The 19,020-nt window shown below is 34.6% G+C and overlaps 1 protein-coding gene across 5 annotated transcripts in view; it reads right to left on the minus strand.

Annotated features, from left to right (window-relative positions):
- Positions 1-1,513: 1,513 nt before the first annotated feature.
- Positions 1,514-19,020, minus strand: part of CBLB (Cbl proto-oncogene B) — a 125,588-nt gene continuing 108,081 nt past the window's right edge. For 4 of the 5 annotated variants that reach the window (XM_031613076.2, XM_031613079.2, XM_031613078.2 and 1 more), the window contains exons 15-19: positions 16,101-16,189; positions 15,870-16,001; positions 14,558-14,695; positions 12,385-12,504; positions 1,514-7,061 (exon numbers count right to left, since the gene is read on the minus strand). In XM_031613076.2, the coding sequence (XP_031468936.2) occupies positions 6,799-7,061; positions 12,385-12,504; positions 14,558-14,695; positions 15,870-16,001; positions 16,101-16,189 (742 nt within the window). In that variant the 3' untranslated portion in view covers positions 1,514-6,798. The remainder of the gene's footprint in view (positions 7,062-12,384; positions 12,505-14,557; positions 14,696-15,869; positions 16,002-16,100; positions 16,190-19,020) is intronic. The other variant, XM_031613077.2, reaches the window with a different exon arrangement.

Below are 19,020 nucleotides of genomic sequence, written 5' to 3' on the forward strand. Positions count from 1 at the left end.
TTTAAGAATGAAGCCACAGATAAATTTAATTTCGTCTCAGGTCCTTACAAATTGGTATGGGATGTGGTTAAAATGGAAACCAAGAGTCAGTCTGAAAGCTGATTGACAGCCTGCAGTGGTGTCCTGATTGGTTAGCATCTCACATCATAGATACAATTAAGATTCTGTCTCTCCTTATAATCTCAGACACCATTTAGTCAGCAACACCAACACATCAAAGGAAAGGGTGCCAATGTCTGAAGACGAATCTGTTTAATTCAAAGCCAGCTTTATTGCTAGCACTAAATCTCAAAACAGAGAGCCTGGAAGGGCCTACAAAACATCATGCTAAACCACTGGAAAGACATGATGCCCTGAGTACTGACTGAACAGTTTGCCACACAGAATTTCAGAGTGGTATCAAAGACCACATAGTGTGGGGTGTAAGAGTAAACACAGAGGTTAATAAGGGAGATAAGTAAGGTGCAGGTTGCTGAGAAATGATACACACAGGCACATACTGTCCTTTCCATATGACAACTGTGCCCCAAAAATAATGTGTCAGTGACCTCTGTGCACACTTTACAACTCAGAGATTCCCTTCTCAACTCACACTCTGACACACTGAGTCATTTTAATAGGGTGTTTTTTTCTGTTTGATCCAAACTTTTACATGTCCTCTCACATAATTCATTCCACACTTTCCCCCCCATCTCTTCCACTCCTCCCTCCATGCCGCTGTTGCCGCTACCTCCCCAAATAAACCATGGTTCTAACACAACACCTTCACCACCTACTTGTTTGCTCAGCTCCTGTGTTCGTAACTCTGCTCACACTCTGCAGCTGTCTTGTCTCTGTGGTATCTCTTCAGGGTGAATAGTCTACTTTTGTATGAGATCTAATGCGAACATTCCAATTTCTGTTACATTTTGGAAACTCTAATGTGTACCCCTCAGGCAGCAGCAGCAGCATGCAGAAACAGGAACCCTCTATCTGCAGTCATGTCACAAACACTGTTTCACCTAAAATGCTACAAACATATAATCATCACAATCAACCTACAGGTAAGGTTACCTGACAAATGAAGTATAAAGGTCTCTTGGGAGGGAACCGACTCAATCATCCAGATGTTGCGTTTTTGTCTTTTCTGTGGGAGAATTGTCAAGCTATGTGATTATCATTTCATTCAATCATTTGACTTCCAAGTCTTTTATCCCAACCAGTGATGATAATTAGTTACCTTAACCCGAAAGTGACTTCCCAATTTCACTGACATTTTTTACACTATTTATCCATTTTTTTCCCCTTCAACTTGCACCGCACTCAACTCTAGAAGTAACCAAATGCAATTATTATAACCATTATAAGCCATAAACCTCATGTGCTATAAATGTCTTAACTTTCATTTTGGGACACAAGTCATCTCAAACACAAGGACTGTTATTAGGAGAGGATGCCTTTATTGTTTTGTTTGTTTGTTTGTTTTCTTCACATCTCAGAAACATAGTAGGAATCTGCTGAAATAAGCAGTGTATTTCATCTCCTTCCCTGATAAACTTATAACCTAAATTCATCATGAAACACAAGAGCATATTTCCAGGCTGAGAAGGAAGCAGGAAAAAATTCTGTTGATGATAAAAGAGAAAACAGGCTTTCTCACAGAAATCTGAAATGATTTTACATGATTGCGTTCAAAGGGGCCACTTCAGATATGACACAAAGAAATTTGTATAATAACTGAGACAGGCAAGATTAACAGAGTTCTTACAAGAAGAAAATACAGATGTATGAAAATTCACATGCGGTCGCAAGCTGAGATGGGCAACTGCAAAGGATCATAAAGATGGATGCTGTGGTGTTCAATGTCATCATAAAGAGAATTGTGGTGGGAAAAGAAGAAAAGTCTTAAAGGGAACAGATGAGGAGGCAAACAAGTGATACGCTGTGTGTGTGTATGGGAGAGAGAGAAAGGGATGATGCGAGGGAGGAAGGGAGGGAAGGGCAAGGCTGAACTTGGCCCAAGCATCACTAAATCAGCAGGTACATATATATTTCAAAAAACAAGCTGGTGAAATTTAAGTGCTTCCACTTAAATCCTTACGAAGTTTTTGGCTGTTTTGTTCACATCAGAAATCGTGCTGAGAAGTGTTACTTCACGTTTCCCCCTGCTGCTAAGACCCTGCATCTCATTTCAAAATGACATCTTTCATAACACTTCATGGAGAAGGACAAAGGAACTGAACATTGGACTAATCTTCCCAGGCACTCTTCATTTGCACTAGACACTCTGGAGATTCAAAACAATTAGACCTTGTATGCCATCAGGACAGAGGTACTTGGACTGCTAGGACAGAATTACAGAATTATCTTCTACATAAGTAACAGATAGCTCCATCTATCACGTCAAACTATCACATCAGATATTACAATAAAGCCAACATTTTTTCAACAAATATTAATGCAGTTAGGCATGTATTTTGTTACCAAAGTAACACATAGTGTTTTAAAATAAAAAATTATGATTTTGCTGATGAAGACTTATAGTAACTGATAAGTTGAGGCAGATAACTTGTCCAGAATTAAATGACTGGATTTATCAAAAACGATTTCTCAAAACATTAGAGCCCTTCCAACATGAGTTAGAAGGGACCTTGTTAAAGATCATCTGGTCTGCAGCAATGAACAGGGACACTGACAGCTAGATCAAGTTGCTCAGAACTCTAAACTTTCCAACCTTTAATGTCTCCAGGAACTCCACCACCTCTCCGGGCAACCTGTTCCAGTGCTTCACTACCCTTTATTGTAAAAAAAATTGTAAAAAGATACCCACATAGAGTAGTCTGTGTTTCTACGCCAGCATATGAAAAGTGTTAACACTCAACAATAGAAAGACACAGTCTTGAAAAATCACAGAGCAACCCAACATTCTGTTAACATTAATTTTATAAAATACCTTACAAGAACAGATAAAGAACTTGAGCTTACATAGTAACCAAAATTAAAAAAGAATGTTGAATAAAATATAAATTAATTGAACACATCACTAAGTTTGCCACATGTTAGACAAGTTTATAAAAGGCATTTTCAGATAAAATAGTTATTTGGAAGAAAAACCTTCAAAATGGAAACTAACAAAGTCCTTTTTCAAGAAATCATTCCTATATACACTAAATTCCAGGTCAGCAGGCAGTAACTGAATCTGCTTAGAATACACTATTCATATCTGCTTCAAAATTTGTCAAGCTTTAAGACACAAATTTAAATGCTTTCAGGTCAGAGTGATCAGTGCAAAGTAAAACTTCAAGCTGAAAACATGACAAATAAAACAGAAGAAATGATCGTGGTACAAAACTTCCTAAATTCACATGATTATGAAAAAAAATCCGTGCCAGATGTACTCTTCAGATACTGAGCATTAATTCAGCTAATTTGCTTGAAATGCAGTAATTTCACAAGGAGGAGATAAAAGGTGAGGCCTTACAGACATCAGAATGGTGGTCAAAAGCCTTCAGTGACATTTATTTGGAAGAGATATTCCTGTAGCCTTAACCGTTATAGCACACATTTCTAAATTTAACCAACTTTGCTCATTCAAGCAGTCTCACTAGCCAGGTTTGCTTAAAGCTATATACGTGCATAACACTGCCAGACTCAAACCCTTAGGTCTTTAAAAAGGTAAAAACGTTTACATAATTACACTGTAGTCAGATTAATTAAGCCTATTAATTTCTGCAGAGTAAACATCAACACTCTAGCAAAACAATTTCACTGTTTGACTTGATTGCCAACCAAAACAGGTTTGAAACAGTCTTCACATTCAACAACTTAGAAGCATTAATGGCATGCTCATTCAAGGATTAAAGGAACTCTTTTTAAGTCATCATTAAGAATACTGCTCATTGAGCTTTTTTAACATGTAGGAAAAGGAAAAAGGGAAAAGGAAAAAAAAAAAGGAAAAAAAAAAGGGAAAAAAAAGGAAAAAAAAAAGGAAAAAAAAAGGAAAAAAAAAGGAAAAAAAAAGGAAAAAAAAAGGGAAAAAAAGGAAAAAAAAAGGAAAAAAAAGGAAAAAGGGAAAAAGGGAAAAAGGGAAAAAGGGAAAAAGGGAAAAAGGGAAAAAGGGAAAAAGGGAAAAAGGGAAAAGGGAAAAAGGGAAAAAGGGAAAAAGGGAAAAAGGGAAAAAGGGAAAAAGGGAAAAAGGGAAAAAGGGAAAAAGGGAAAAAAAAGAAAAAAGGGAAAAAAAAGAAAAAAGGGAAAAAAAGGGAAAAAAAAAAGGAAAAAAAAAGGAAAAAAAAGGAAAAAAAGGGGAAAAAAAGGGGAAAAAAAGGGGAAAAAAAGGGGAAAAAAGGGGAAAAAAAGGAAAAAAAAGGAAAAAAAAAGGAAAAAAAAAGGAAAAAAAAGGAAAAAAAAAGGAAAAAAGTCACTGCTGGTCACAACCAGAATGAAAAAAATTTAAAAACATTAATTTATCAGGCAGCAATTCCAGCCTCTAGTCGAAACAAAAAGGTCTCATTTTACTAAGATGCTGCACAAAAATGAGAAGAATAGAGAGCTCTGCTTTATAATCTATAGACTCTTCTCTCATCCCTTTAAAACTTTCTTTTGTTCATTGCCATCACTGCCAAACTGGCAGTTATACTGGAACCACACAGGTAATTTCAGTTATAAAAAAAAAAGTACTGTTTTTTTTTTTTTTAATGATATGAATCACTTTGAATTTATAGTTATCAAAAATGCTGAAGTGATGCTGTAAACAAAACAAATGAACAACAGAGTTCAAGAAAGCATAAAACATTCCTCCAAAACAGAGGAGAGAGAATTACTTGAATGAAAAGCACAGAAGATAACTTCAAACAAAACCTTCCATAAGCTGCAGGCAATCAATGAACATTTAAATGAAGTTGTAAATGCACCTTTTCTGTAACATAAATTTAAACATTATTTACTTAATGCAGAAAAAACTCTTTAACTCCTTCCTGCAATCCAATTCCCCTTATCACCTTTTATCACAGAAACACAGCAGATTAACAATAGATATATAGTATGCTTTGTGACACTGCAAAATAATTTATTTAGCAAGTTTTAAGAATAAGATCTTTGATGAAACGATGGACTTTGAGGTATCACAGCAATTTCCTCTGGGTGTTCCCAGTTATTTTGGATCCTGCAATACAGACATTTTCTGTATTTGAAATTTTTTAAAACCAATGTATTGGCTGCTGAGATCTGATCCCATAAGTGGTACAACTTCTATCACTTGCCATGAGTGAAGGAAAAAAACGACAGCTGAAAGGAAACAATAAATATATGACTCAAATGTAGCTTAGCACAAAGTGAAAATTGTCATATACTGGTCACATCCCAAAACATGGAAAATACTCTAGCTACCATACGGTTTTATCTTTTCAACAGTAATAGAAGAAGAGCAGGCTACCAATTCTCCTACAAAAACAGGAAAGCAGCAATTTCCTACTGGAAATATTTAGACCCTACACTTCAAGAGCACTAGGAACATAGTTGTCACTTTTCTAATGTTAGGAAGATATTTAATTTAGCTTGCATCAACTGGGGCTTAAAAATAACACAAAGCCTGTAGTATCACTAGCCATCAAAAGCAAAGAAACATTCAAGCTAAGTAGCTGGAAAGTGAATGAATGAATTTGGGCATTAGAAACACACTTTAAAGTAATAAAGTGTATGGAGGAGATTGTTAAAGAACTTTCCAAAACATACTGCTACAGTAGCACTAGGAATCAACAGTGCACCAAGAATTTAAAAGTCTCCAAGTTAATACAAACTAATTCCAAGCCACAATGAACCACAGGATAATCACTCCAAAATTAATTTTGCAGAAGCTTGTACTGGAATTTACCTGAACGCCATTGAAGTGATTCAAAATGATGATTCCTTCTAGTCTGGCATGCCTCAGAATACATAGGTCACAGACAACAGGTGCAATTAGTGTGTAATCAAAATGCAGTACTGTCATGTGTGTTTGGGCTTTTTTTTAACGTTTGTAATCAAATAATTTTTTAAAGAGCTTTTACATGTCAGAACTCAGTATCACTGCAAGAAGTGTTTTTTTTTTTTTTTTCCCTGTTGGTTGGAATTTTTTGTTCTTAACTGTAGAAGCAGCGGATAAAAGACCTTGAGGATTATAGGTCATGGAATTAATGTTAAACAGAAAGCTGTCCAACATTGTTGTCAAAAATACCTTTAAAAAGGCAGTTCATAGACATAACATATTTTACATTCAGATATTTCCTCTCTCAAAAGCAAAGGAATCTCGTATGAAAAAATAATCAGTAGTGAAGGCCACATACTTTTGCATTTGCTGAGCTGAAATGCAAAAACAATTAAAGCATCTTGTAAGAGAAAAAAAAAGCAAACACGGAATTTCTAGAAAGTGATGATTTAGTTGTTGGGGTGGTCAGCATGGAAACTGTTGGGAATGCTACAGCAGAACTGACCAAAAGTACAAGGGGACATGAACAGGAACATAGTACAGACATCAACTAGAAAACTGTAACTTATCAACTTGTAAACAAGAAAAAGCATTTCACAGATTAAAAGTTCTAGGGAAGTAAACTTCTTTAAATTATTTTGTCAGTTCAACCCTGATTTAAAAAAGTATGGCTAGCAAAAATACATAAGCCTCAGCATATTTATAAGTCTTGATCAGAGCAGCCATGAGCACGGCTGGAAACAGACAGCCTCCTGCTAAAGATGAAAGAAAAAATATTCTCTTCTCTTCTTCCTCTCATTTCCCAGTCCACACATGTATATGTAGAATTCACATGCTCCAAGAAAATCTTCACACTGCTATAGATTGAGACGTGGGGAGACTGGTGGAGGAAAACAGACAAATTCTCTTAAAATACTACGAGCCACGTCAACATTATTCTGGGCAATTTCAAGTGCCCTCTTGACTTCTTCAAAGGAATAGCCTTCTCCCATTAGTTTTGCAATTTTTGCATCCACATTTTCCATGGAACTGTCAGAATTGAATGCTTTCCTGTGGTGTATTTCTGGTGCAGTCCTCCGAGGAAGTGGTTTAGGGGGCCTGGCTGGTGCTTGTGAACCATCTGTGTCAAACAAATGAGATAGAAATCATTACAAAGTGGATTAAAAATTGTATTATAGGTAGGTCAAGCTTCATGAAGCACTTTGCAAAGGGAAATTCTAAACAAACATGAAGAGACACTTTAATTCACTGATATATCTCATTTTTAAATTTGGACAGAAGCTAGAATCCTCAGGAACATCGATAATGGAACTTGATCTTTAAGATCTTTTCCAACCTAAGCAATTCTATCATTCTATGAATTAACAAAGTACTATTTCAATAATATGGTAAGGATGTGCAAGTTACAATCTAAATTATTCAAAGCTAGAAGAAAAAGAAAACATGACAAAACAATAAAGACAGTGAATATAGCCAGTAATAACTTTAACAGCTATCCACTCTCAACCTAAGATCCAAGTACTTTTTCTTAGTCTGTTTAAAAATAAAAAATAAATTGATTACTATTTTATTCAGGTTGCTAAGTTGCACTGAGAGGAATCCAGCCAAACACATGTGAAGGAGAAAAACCCTTCACTTATGAGTATATCTTGCAGATCCTTTTCAGTCAATTGCAGGTCATTTCATGCATACCAGTTTGCAAAAATACAAATAACTAGATTTCCAAAAGAAAAAAAAAAAAAAGTTTAGTTCAATTAATCTCAGTGACAAGAACTGAACAAGATTCTTCCTCAGTCCTCATTTGAAAATATCCTTTTTTTTTTTGTGCTCTTCTTTAGAAAGGTTACCTTCACAGTTAATACTGGTGCTAAGAATCATGATGTACTGATGAAAAGAGCTAATATTCAAACTTCCTAATCTTCTGAGAGTCAGAGCTTCTTGCTCAAGTAAACTTGGTGCTTTACTGAAACCTCTTTATCCTCACTGATACCACAATAAGAAGCTTAAATACAAGCAGGCAAAGTGCAGAGAAGACTTTCAAGAGCTAAGTATTTAAAATAAAAAAGAAGTCTTTAATCCTTCAAAAAGGGTTTTGAAATGTTCCATCAACAGTGACTTTGATAGACAAATTAGAGGAATTTCTGACTGTGACACTTCCTGTTTACTCAGACTGACAGTAATGGCATTTTACAGCATTAAATGCTCCAGAGGCTTTTTTTTTTTTCCTTTTTACTGATGAATGAATTTGGTATTTCTAGTATTACTGTTACAATACGCTACTTATCATAACACTTGATAGAGAGATCTGTAATTCAACAGAGTGCATTAAGCATTTCAGATGGATAAAAATAGTTGTTTATTGCACATCTATCCAAAGTGCATTTCTCTCTCAATTCAGTTTCCGAGTATTCTGAAGAGAGCATTCCCAGAAATTTAACTAAACTTCTTAATTCAAAGAAGATAAGCAAACAGTATTGTTAGCAAGGTGAAGTTACTTATGTAAGAAATGGATGAGAGTAGTTTGATTAGAATTAAAATAAAAAGGTTGATGCTAATTTTGTTCCAATTGCATTGCCCATTTTCTGTGCATGCAGTTATGACAATCTACAGGCAAGTATGGACTACTTATAATTGTTATGAAGTTTTATCTCTGAATCATCTTTGAAGATGTGAAGCATTATGCAAACACTAATCATTCTAACAAATATGCCACAAGACAGATCCAAACCTGCTAGGTAGGAGATCAATGAAACATACTGGATTGAGAAGTTAATTATAGTTCAAGAAATGTAGTTAAGAACTAAACCTAAACCAAATCAGGAACAAGTTTAAATACCTCATTTCATCTATTTTAGAAAAAGCAAGTGTAACAGTAGAATATTCTTCATATTTAAAATCACAATATATCATGTTAAAAACAATTTCCTTTCCTTCACAGATATATAAAACTGTTCTGATATGCAGAACATTTTGCCATGAACTTATTTACTTAGGATGCAAACTTCTGAGCTTCTGACATATAAGTCAGATCTTCTCTGTGTGCACACACACACTAAATGAGGTAATTTTTGCTCTAACCAGCCTATTACAAGCTTGAAACTGAAGTTATTTCTCATATAAAGCCTTCACTTTGCTGATGCTTTCTAAGAAACTTTTTTTAAGTGACTGCACCATTTTGAAAGGTCATTTTTAATTCTGCCAGCAAATTTGCAATGTATGCATTTTATTCACACTCTAATGACATCCCTCTGTAGCACAGATACTTCAGCTCTTCTCACTCTAACTAAATTTCCGTTATGAGCAACATTTCTTTCAATATCTTCACATCCATATAAAATTTGAGCTGAAGCTGGGTATCGCATTGAATCCTAAGCTTAGAGATACTAAGCCTAAGCTGCACATCCATCTGGACACTGAGATAGAGGTATTTGAGCAGAACTTCCCTTTCCAACCTCCCACCCTTTGATGTTTCAGCCACCATGGATGACTAACTAAAAATTCAAACAGATTTCCTAATTGTATAATTCAATTAACTGTTTCCACAGCAAGAAGTCTTCCCCTACCACATTTCTGTAATTCCGAGCTAAGTTTAACCCTTATGAAAATGACTAGTATAAAAGCTGAGACAGACTCATTTATTCAATGTCTAAAAGCCATGGAAAAAGCTGCAAGGTGCGAAGGCTCTGTGATGCTGTGGGAGGAGAATATTTGTAATGATGCCAGCTGTCTCTGTTCCTCTCTGCTGTGAAATGACCCTTGCTGCTTCTCCAATATGTTCCATGGTCTTTCACCAACAGACGGAGAAGCACCAGGGAAACAGGCAAACAGAGAAGTTGATGGGTGCCAAGGGCTTGCTGCACAAAGCCAAGGCCCTCTGTGCACCTATGGCATGGTATGCACAGGAACAAAGCACATCAAGGACACATCTATACTAAGGAATGGGCAGAACAAAAAGAAAGTGAGAAAGGATTAAGTGCATATATTGTTTCTTCAAGCTGTTAGTTGCAACCTTCATATTTTGCATTAGTATAACTGATGATTTTCCTTGGGTTTCATGGAAATCTACCCTGAAACTGTGTGTGACACACCTCCAAATCACCCCCCTGACTCCGAAATTTGAATATTTAATCGTAAAGGTATTTAAATTTGCATGCAAATGCTTCAATAAGGCCAGATGAGTGAACAGGCATATGCTATACTCAACTAGCCATTATATTCTTAACTAGCCATTTGAATCAATTTCTCACAGAATAGCTAAAGTCATATATACTAGAGGCCTAATTTTCTTCTGCCTTTCCCATGCATAATTGGCTGTGCTTAGGTAAAATATCAATCAAGAAGAAAAGCAATCTCATTTGCTTTGCTTTTATTGTAATAATTTAAAAATGATGTATTTAAGATGTTTGAAAAATTATGCCTTTGGGACAATTAGGTGCACAGCTGAGAACTATTTCTTGTGTTCCATGCTAAATCTAAATACATGGCTCAATTAGGATGAAATTGTCACTACATGTTAACAAGTCAGTTAAGCATCAGGACAGCAAACTTACAGTCAAAATGAAGCACATAAGTCAAAGGATTCCCAATGCTACACTAGGGTGCCAGTGGCTAAATTATAATTAGATTTTAGAATGAACTACATTTCCTTTCCAGCTAGTTCAAATAACCACCATGCAAAAGGGCTGAAATGAAGAACTTCCTAAGTGAACTGATTAGATCAGAATAAATATAAAAACTAAAGTTTTTAAGCAGAGTTACAATCACTGCACTATATTTTTTTAATATCATAGTGTAAAATGAATCAGTACATCTTGAAGTTCAGCAGTTCCACTCTATGGAACTACTGTCACTGTAAAAACAACCTTCTAATTAAGAGTATGACATGATCTATCAGATAGCTTTCATTTAATTGAAATTAAATTGAATATCTTGTTGTATGTCATACTGATTTAGAGTGATATTTATAGCAAAGGTCAATACATTTAGATGTTTCAGAAGATGGCTATGGGAAAAATATATAGATAGAACAGTATATATTGAGTGACATCAAAAAGCTGCAAGGACTTAACTAGCAAGGATCTTGCATAACGTAGGAAAATTAAAGATTGTTCCACAAAAGAAGAGCAGGAAATAAACATTTTTAAAAGGGTAGTCATAATTTGTGTTAAAATTATAAACCCCTCAATAAATCAGGCTAATGTAGTGAGGCCAACAAGACCCCCTCACAGGGTCACATATGAAACGTGCATTATCAAGTAAGTGTTTTCCTAAAAATAGGAAAAAATGAGTAACAGTGTAACATTAATAACAGTATCCTCCCCAAAATCCTACTGTTTTATTAAATGTATCACACACAATGTATTAAATATTAAATGTATTATCACACACATTTTCAGATTTGCTGTTCATTGAAGATTCTATAGCACTTTATAAGCTTAATCTCTCCAGTACTTTAGTTAGGAAATAGATATTCTTTCTTATTCCCCAGAAGAGTAGAACTACACACTTGTAAGAAAGCGGTATATAATTATTGAAAATTGTACAATTTTTCCACTTGTTACTGTTGCAATTAAACACTCATGACCATAGAGACTGAAAGACTACATAATTAAGTCCTTCCATTTCTTCATGCATTAGAAAAGTTTCAACATACAATTCACTCTATCTGGAGAACTAATAGTGTTTAATGGTTCAGATAATCACTTCTTTTTTTCATTTCTGGTACCTCTTCACACTACAAAATGATGCAGGTAGCACAATCCTCCCCCTTCTCCATACACACAGCTAAAGAAAATAAAATTTGTCTAAAAATTGGTGAAAGTACTTTGGAATACAAGCAATACTTTGCTATTTTAATATACTTAAATTAATTGAAATATATATTTTATTTATGTAGTATCCATATACTCTGAAAAAATTAAGTGCAATATTAATAGCAGAGGAATTGACTCCACCGTATCTATTTTGTAGCAAGATTGAATTTGAATTGGTTTTGGTTCTTGCAGATTCAATAAAAGGTATTTTAAAATTTTCTTAGAACCTCACACAGGCACACTAGCAGAAAAGACCAGAAATTAGTAATACTGCAGAAAGTGAAATTACTTGTTTTGAAGAAACAATGAAACAAAGCTGGAAGAGGCTTATGGTCCCTGAATCTGATCTCCTATGTACTCAAAGACAAAAGAAAAGTCCTTGGTTTTCTCAAAAAATAAGGAACAGCAGAAACCATATCAGTGTTCTGCTTGGCACAAACTGGTGCCATAATATCTGCATAACGTCAAAGAAACAGGTAGCCATTTTTACCTATATACTGCAGAACTTTAATCTCTATGACCTGATGATGATTTTATGCTTTTATAAAGCAATATTTCTGCTACCAATTGTCTTACTTGATGTTATGGTTTAAAGTTATCTGTTCATGAGGCTGTAACTTTCTACCTTACCTGAAGAGGGAGGAAGCTGATCATAGTCTTGTGAATTCCTATTTGTTTTGACATTCTCTCCAGTTACTCTACGAACAGGCGGCAAGGGAACATGACCAGTTACTGGATCAAAATGAGGATCTGTAATAATAAAGCAATAAAGTGTCTTAGAATAATTAGAACTATTATTTGGTGAAGAAGGGCTAATACACAGAACCTAGTCTTAAAAGAATCTCTTTTGAAAGAAGAAAAAAAACAACAACAAAACAATGTGAACAGAGGTATTCCACAAAGTATCTACACCCAAATTAAATGCTTGCATAGAAGACACATACCTGTGTCTTGAGGAGAACAACAATAGAAAAAATGGTCTACCTTGCACTATATCATGATTCACCCTCCAATTACTCAGTCCTGACACTCAGAAGGCTGTGGCTAGTAAAATATAGAAGTTGCAAGACCCAAAACTGCAAAATTAGAGGTATCCCTGCTAGCTTGTTTGGTTAGAGCTCAGTTAACACTTCAATGCTTAGCAGTCCACCAATATTGCAGGCCAGATTTCTTACTTGCACAGTCCCAGTTACTGGGTAAACATTACAGTGACTGCTAAAAGCTGTAAGGAGTTCTGTCTCCTGATTAGAGGAACAGAACTTAAAAAAATCAGAGAAAGGTAGAGGCCTGGCATACTATGCCCCCCTTTAAAATCCTCATTTTTTTAAAATACTGCGAAGGCTGCTGAACAAGCTTTTACCATCATCCTGAACCTAGATTCTGTTCTTCACTCAAAATGTATGCAATTTTTTTGCTATTGTTGATGGTGAGATTATTATTTTAATCTCACAGGCTCAGAAAAACAGCCAAGATATCACTCTGAAGACTTGTATGGAAATCAATCTTCAAAAATGCATCAAATCATTTTCAGTAGTTTATTTGGCACAACACAAAGCATGAAATATGTCAGCAAGTCTTTAGAAATACCATAAGAATAGAAAAGAATTAAAAAGACCAATTCACAAATGCATGTATGCTCAAGTAGACATGCATACTTACAACACTCGTGAGAAGTGCTGTTATAAGATTGTATTTGCTATGTAAATATGAAGAATGAATGGCCATAATTACATTCTCCAGATTTTTAATTAGAAGATTTTTTTTTTTTTTTTAACACTACCAGTGATACATCTGATTATTAGGAAATAGTATTTAAAAATCCTGCACATATCTGGGAACTGCAGACAGATCAACAGAGCTTGTATGCAACTGGGAGTGAGGGAGAACTTTCTTTTTTTCCTCAGCATTCATATTAAAACTGAATGTTGCGGAGTGTATTTCTTCCTCAGATTACACAATTGAAGCACTCATTCAGACTGAAGTGCTAAAGATTACATTATTTTTATTTTGAAGCATTGAAGGTAATTCAGTTCCTGGCTCTATATTTGTGATCGACCTTTACATCCTGCAGTGTGCTTAATCTTTTTATCTGGATGCATGCAGAAGCTGAGTTCCACATTATTAAACATATACAGTTTTGGTGAATTACTCAGTGCTCAGATCTCAACTGACGGCAAAAAATATATACATACATATACATAGACACAATGAAAACATTATCAACGCATAGTTATGAATTTTAAATGCAACTTTCATGATTTTTATAATCAAAATACTGGACTAAAAATGTGATAGCGATTTGTGGAAAAAGGTAGGTGAAAATTCAACTACTTATAAAAAATTATGAAACCACAGGGCCCTGCAGCTGTGTTTTGCTGCAAAATTTTACAGCAACACTTCTGGTAAAACAGCATTATTTTCTCATGTCTTCTAGTTTTTCCCCATTTAGCAACTTGGAAAAAAAATAACCATATACGAATTATCACAACAGAAAACTTGGTACTTTGGAAGTAGCACTTCTTATGAGAAAAGTACAATTTAACAAGATGTCTTTCCTTGTACAAAAATACTGATTTTATCTTATTACGTTATTATAATGAAATGTTGACTTGTCTTATCCTGTGTTTTTTCAACTCCACCATTCAAAAACAGTTAAAAAAAACAAAGGAAAGCTATTTCTTACATATTCTGTATAGAGTTGAAAACAAAACAGACTTCTGAAGACTAATGAGAACTTTACTGCATAGTAGTTTCACTTTTGGAATAAATGAAATAAAATATATACTCTTTTTTATATTCCTACCAGGATGAGGGAACAGTTCATGTCCTGAGGGAGGTCGACTTCCTGAGCCAGACGGTTTCGTGTGCTCAGTGATGCTGTGCCTAGCAGGTGGTGGTGGTGGTGGTAGTGAAGGAGGTGAGCTATCAAACGCATCCTCACCTGCATTTAGGAAAGACTTATTAGATGAATAAAACTTCATAAAGTATCATAGAATGGTTTAAAATTGATTTTTCTCTGGCTGTCATGGCCCTTGCTCCTGGGGTTTGTCTAGCAGTTCAGTGACTGCATTAATGAAATTGTTAGCCTTACTCTTACTATGCACAGTCCTCTTCGAAAACATGCTCTGAATGACCGCTCGCTGCTCAGTTTCTTTTCTGGGATGGAGAGGGGGAGGAATGTCTTTTAAATGGCTCAACTACGAAGACTGTATTGTAATGAAAGTCTCATTTATTATCAGTGTAGAATAACAGTAATGCTTCAGTGGCTAAGAAAATATATTTATATTCAGATATCAATGCTGACTACATCCAATCTCCTACATTCATACCATATGTTGTCTTTATCTTCTGTACTAAAGCTCTGACCTAAGATACAAAGTAATTTAGTATACTTGGCAAAATAACTCTCCCCTTACATAAAGGTAGTGCAGATAGGACCAGAGTTACCAAGCAGTGTTCAAGAGGTTTCATGGACCAGAAAATTGGATGATGACACATACAGTATAGTCTAACAATGAATGAATTGAGTTTGTTGATGAAGGTGGATGTGATGTCAAGCTCAGCCCCAGTATGTAGGCAGAGTGGCCTCTTTAATATTATGGATCTCAAAATGTTTAGGTCATTGGCACAAGACTAAGTCTGGACTGGGAAATATAGCTTTTTGTGACAGTAGGCAGCAGTGAGTTTTGAACTGTCCTTTGACATTGGAAAAGCAATACAAAAACTTATTAATGTAACCCAGTTTTCTTTGACTTAAATACCATCACTTTGCCATTCATCTTTGTTATATGATAAAAGAAATGTAATTATTTAAGCTACAATCAGAAGCCTTTAAATTGCAATAATCCATTAGTTTTCATTCTATTTTATACAAAACAGTTTTGTTTTTCTTCGTAGCTTGAATCCAGACTTCGTTTATCTATTCACCTGTCTTGCACGAGGGCTTACAGGCAGATGCCACATTGGCAAGCACTGATGTACAGTTGTAATTTTTAGCCTACAGTTTGTTTGGTACTCTTAACATACTCAACAATTGTTGATTTTCAGGTAAACATGGCATTTGGTTAATCTAGGCTATATAAACCATTAAATGTAATCAGCAAAAAGTCTGCAACCTAAAGGGGGCACCAGAAGATCATAATCGGAGGGAGTCCTGTTGAGCAAAGAGCTGTGTTTTGGGTTGTCTCTGGTAGGAGGCCGTGCAGGTGGCAAAGGTACCGGAACAGTAGGTGCATCATAGACATCTCCTGAATGACACAATTACAAGAAGTGAATGTTTTCTTGTTGTACCCCTGGAAAAGCACAGAGTAAGTTTTCTTGCAAAAAGGTGAAAAATTAAAACATACCTAACTCTGGATGTTTTGATTTCTTCACATCAGAAGTAGCACTGTGTGTTCCATTTGTTACTCCAACACATTGACCATTCTCACAAACCCTGAAGACAGACATTAACAAGGAAGTAATCAACCAGTTAACCAAGCATTAGTTCCCAGAATTACAAAGTGCTTAAGACAGCAGTCCATTACACAGAAACAAATGAAAAACGATAAACTGCATCAATTCTAAACTTTATAGTTTTTACACTGAGTTTAGGTAATGGATAGTTCTCATCAAAACTTCTTTGAAGAATTATACTGCTTTCTTGGTGGTATTCTGACATTAGTTTAAGTAACTTACTCAAGGTAGAGGAAAAAATCATATCATAGAATCACTAATGTTAAATGCAGTCCTCAATTCTGAAGTCAGACCAGTGGTTTATTTACACGTTTAATGCATACACTCAATGCTGTTTTCCCCTTTCCAACCGTTAAACTTCTACTAGATAAAATACTAAGAGGGCAAAAGGTAACTACCTACATAGGAAATAATTTAAAAACAAACAAACAAATACAATAAAACAATAAAAGAAAAACAAACGAGCAGAAAACCATAAACATCACTGACAATTTCAAGTAAAATCTTAGCCAACTATTTAAAATGAAAAAAACAAACAAGTCAAAGCAGTTCTGCAGACATCTACTTCTGTATAGAAAAATGGAGTCTCACTGACAACTTGTACTAGAATTTTCCTTTTTTAAAAAAATGTAAATGTATCAGTCTCTCAAAATTAAATAACAGTATCATGTTAAATATGAAAATTCACTTAGAGTTAATGAAGCAAAGTACAAAGTAATCTATAATCTTAACAGAAAAAAAAATCTATTGCAGATTTCTTTTCTGCAACTGCTCGAAGACTGTGGGGAAATAACATGCAAAAAAAAGTCTTTTCATAAAATTAAATGTTGTTTAAATAAACATTAATAATAAATGTTAAAGAATTGGAAAACGACTCCTGTCATTGGAGCTGCAGATCCTACATACTCAGAAAGAATCTCAAAGTTTCCCTAGAAAAAGACCACCATGCTAAACAGTTCCATTTTAAAAATTAAAAATCACAACTACACACTACGTGCCATTATTTTCAAAAGTTGACAAATTTGCTAGAGCTATATAAAGTTCGAATTTCACATCTTGTTTTTTTTCCAGTACTGTCAAAATTGGTAAAACTATCTCTTTCAGCCATACAGAACATAAGAATGAATAAAGGTGTATAATCATTTAAAACACATAAATAGGAAAACAGAAGTGAAATTGTGTTTGTCATCCCAAGAGTTATAACTAGGAGTAATGAAATAAATGTAAGAATAATTACAAGACTTAAAAAAAAGCAATCAAAAAAACAAAAAAAAAAGACAAAACTAACGGTAAGAAGCATTCTGTTATGAATTAATTTCCCCAGGGAAGTGGTAGAGGAAGTGTTGCTTCTCTCAAAAATTAGATTGGTTCAACCTCTCAAATGCAGTGCAAGCAACACTTACTTTGACTCATCAGCATAGATACTAAATAATTAAGAATCTTTTCTACTTCAGGTTAAATATATTCTGTGTTTTCAGTAAATTAATCAACATAGGTAGGTAAGATAACCTAACATGGCACCACTTAAAAAGTTTTCATGAAGAGTCCATTAAAGAAATCAGTTTGCAAATCATCCTGAAATATCTGTTTACACTGACATTAGACAGCACTGAGAGAATAGCAGCATATTAGTACTAACAAGCCAGCCTTCTGTTTTTTTTTTTTTCTTTTCAGAAAAAATATTATTAGGAAAAGACAGTGATCAAAGAGTGAGTGACTAATATATCACTTTTCTAATACTAGTCTAGTTACCCTAATGCTGAAATTCTTTCTTTCCATTTTTTATTGCTGAACTTGCACATGTGTATGCAGGAGGAGATCAGCTGTAACAAACCAGACCAGTTAACTGACCTGCTAGAAAAGATGACTGTAAGTCCTCTCTTTTTATTGATCTTGTACAATTTTTAGAATTGACAGATTTAGTAGCAAAATAACAAGAAATCACAGAAGTGATATAATTTTAGAATTATTTAGAATTTAGAATAATTTTCCATTTAAAATTAAATGGAAGAATTATTTGTAAATTTCAAAAAATCTAAAATAAATTCTGTGGACTCTTCTGTTTACTGAAATGTCTAAGCATTATCCAAGGGCTGAGGATGCAACGCTTAGGAAAAAGACTATAAAAAAGTAACTCTGAAAGGTGCTAAACCATTTATGACAAGTAGGAAAAAAATCATTAATGCTTTTGTTGAGTAATACTTAAGAGTTAAGTTTTAAGTTATACATCCTATGAGATTTTTAAAAAGTGCAGATGTAAAGGATTTTTTTTTTCTTTCCCCCAGTTCTTAAGCATATGGAGTCAACTATAATCAAGATTGTCTGCTAGGGCATTGAAGCACTCAAGATCATAAAGCTAAGACAACTGTGTAACATTCACATCCATGCAATGAAGGTTATATCATCACTTCAACAATTCTGTTTCTCATAATTTTTAACTTGCATGCAAGGAGTGATCTTTTATTCATGTTATACATGTCCAATTGAAAAGGTCTAAAAAAATCGTAAGTGGCTTATTTTGTAATGAGAGATGTATTGAGCTTTATTGATAGTGGGTTCTTGACATTGTATTATGACAGAGAGAGAAAAAAGGCAATATGTCACCACATTCTTTAACAGAAAAAAGCCTGGCCTTTGTAGATCAATAATTGGTTTCAGTATCAATCTTTTGACCTACAGTATGAGTAAGGAATTGGCCCTTTTTTCTCCCAAGACTTATTCTCTTCATTCCAGACATTTAGATTTTCTTTATGATTGAAAGATCAAGAAGTTCACCATGAATGACATAGCCTTCAGATGTCATGTTCTTTG

Source organism: Phasianus colchicus, chromosome 1, assembly GCF_987193195.1.
Source record: "Phasianus colchicus chromosome 1, bPhaCol1.hap1.1, whole genome shotgun sequence".
In the NCBI taxonomy this organism is placed as follows: Eukaryota; Metazoa; Chordata; class Aves; order Galliformes; family Phasianidae; genus Phasianus; species Phasianus colchicus.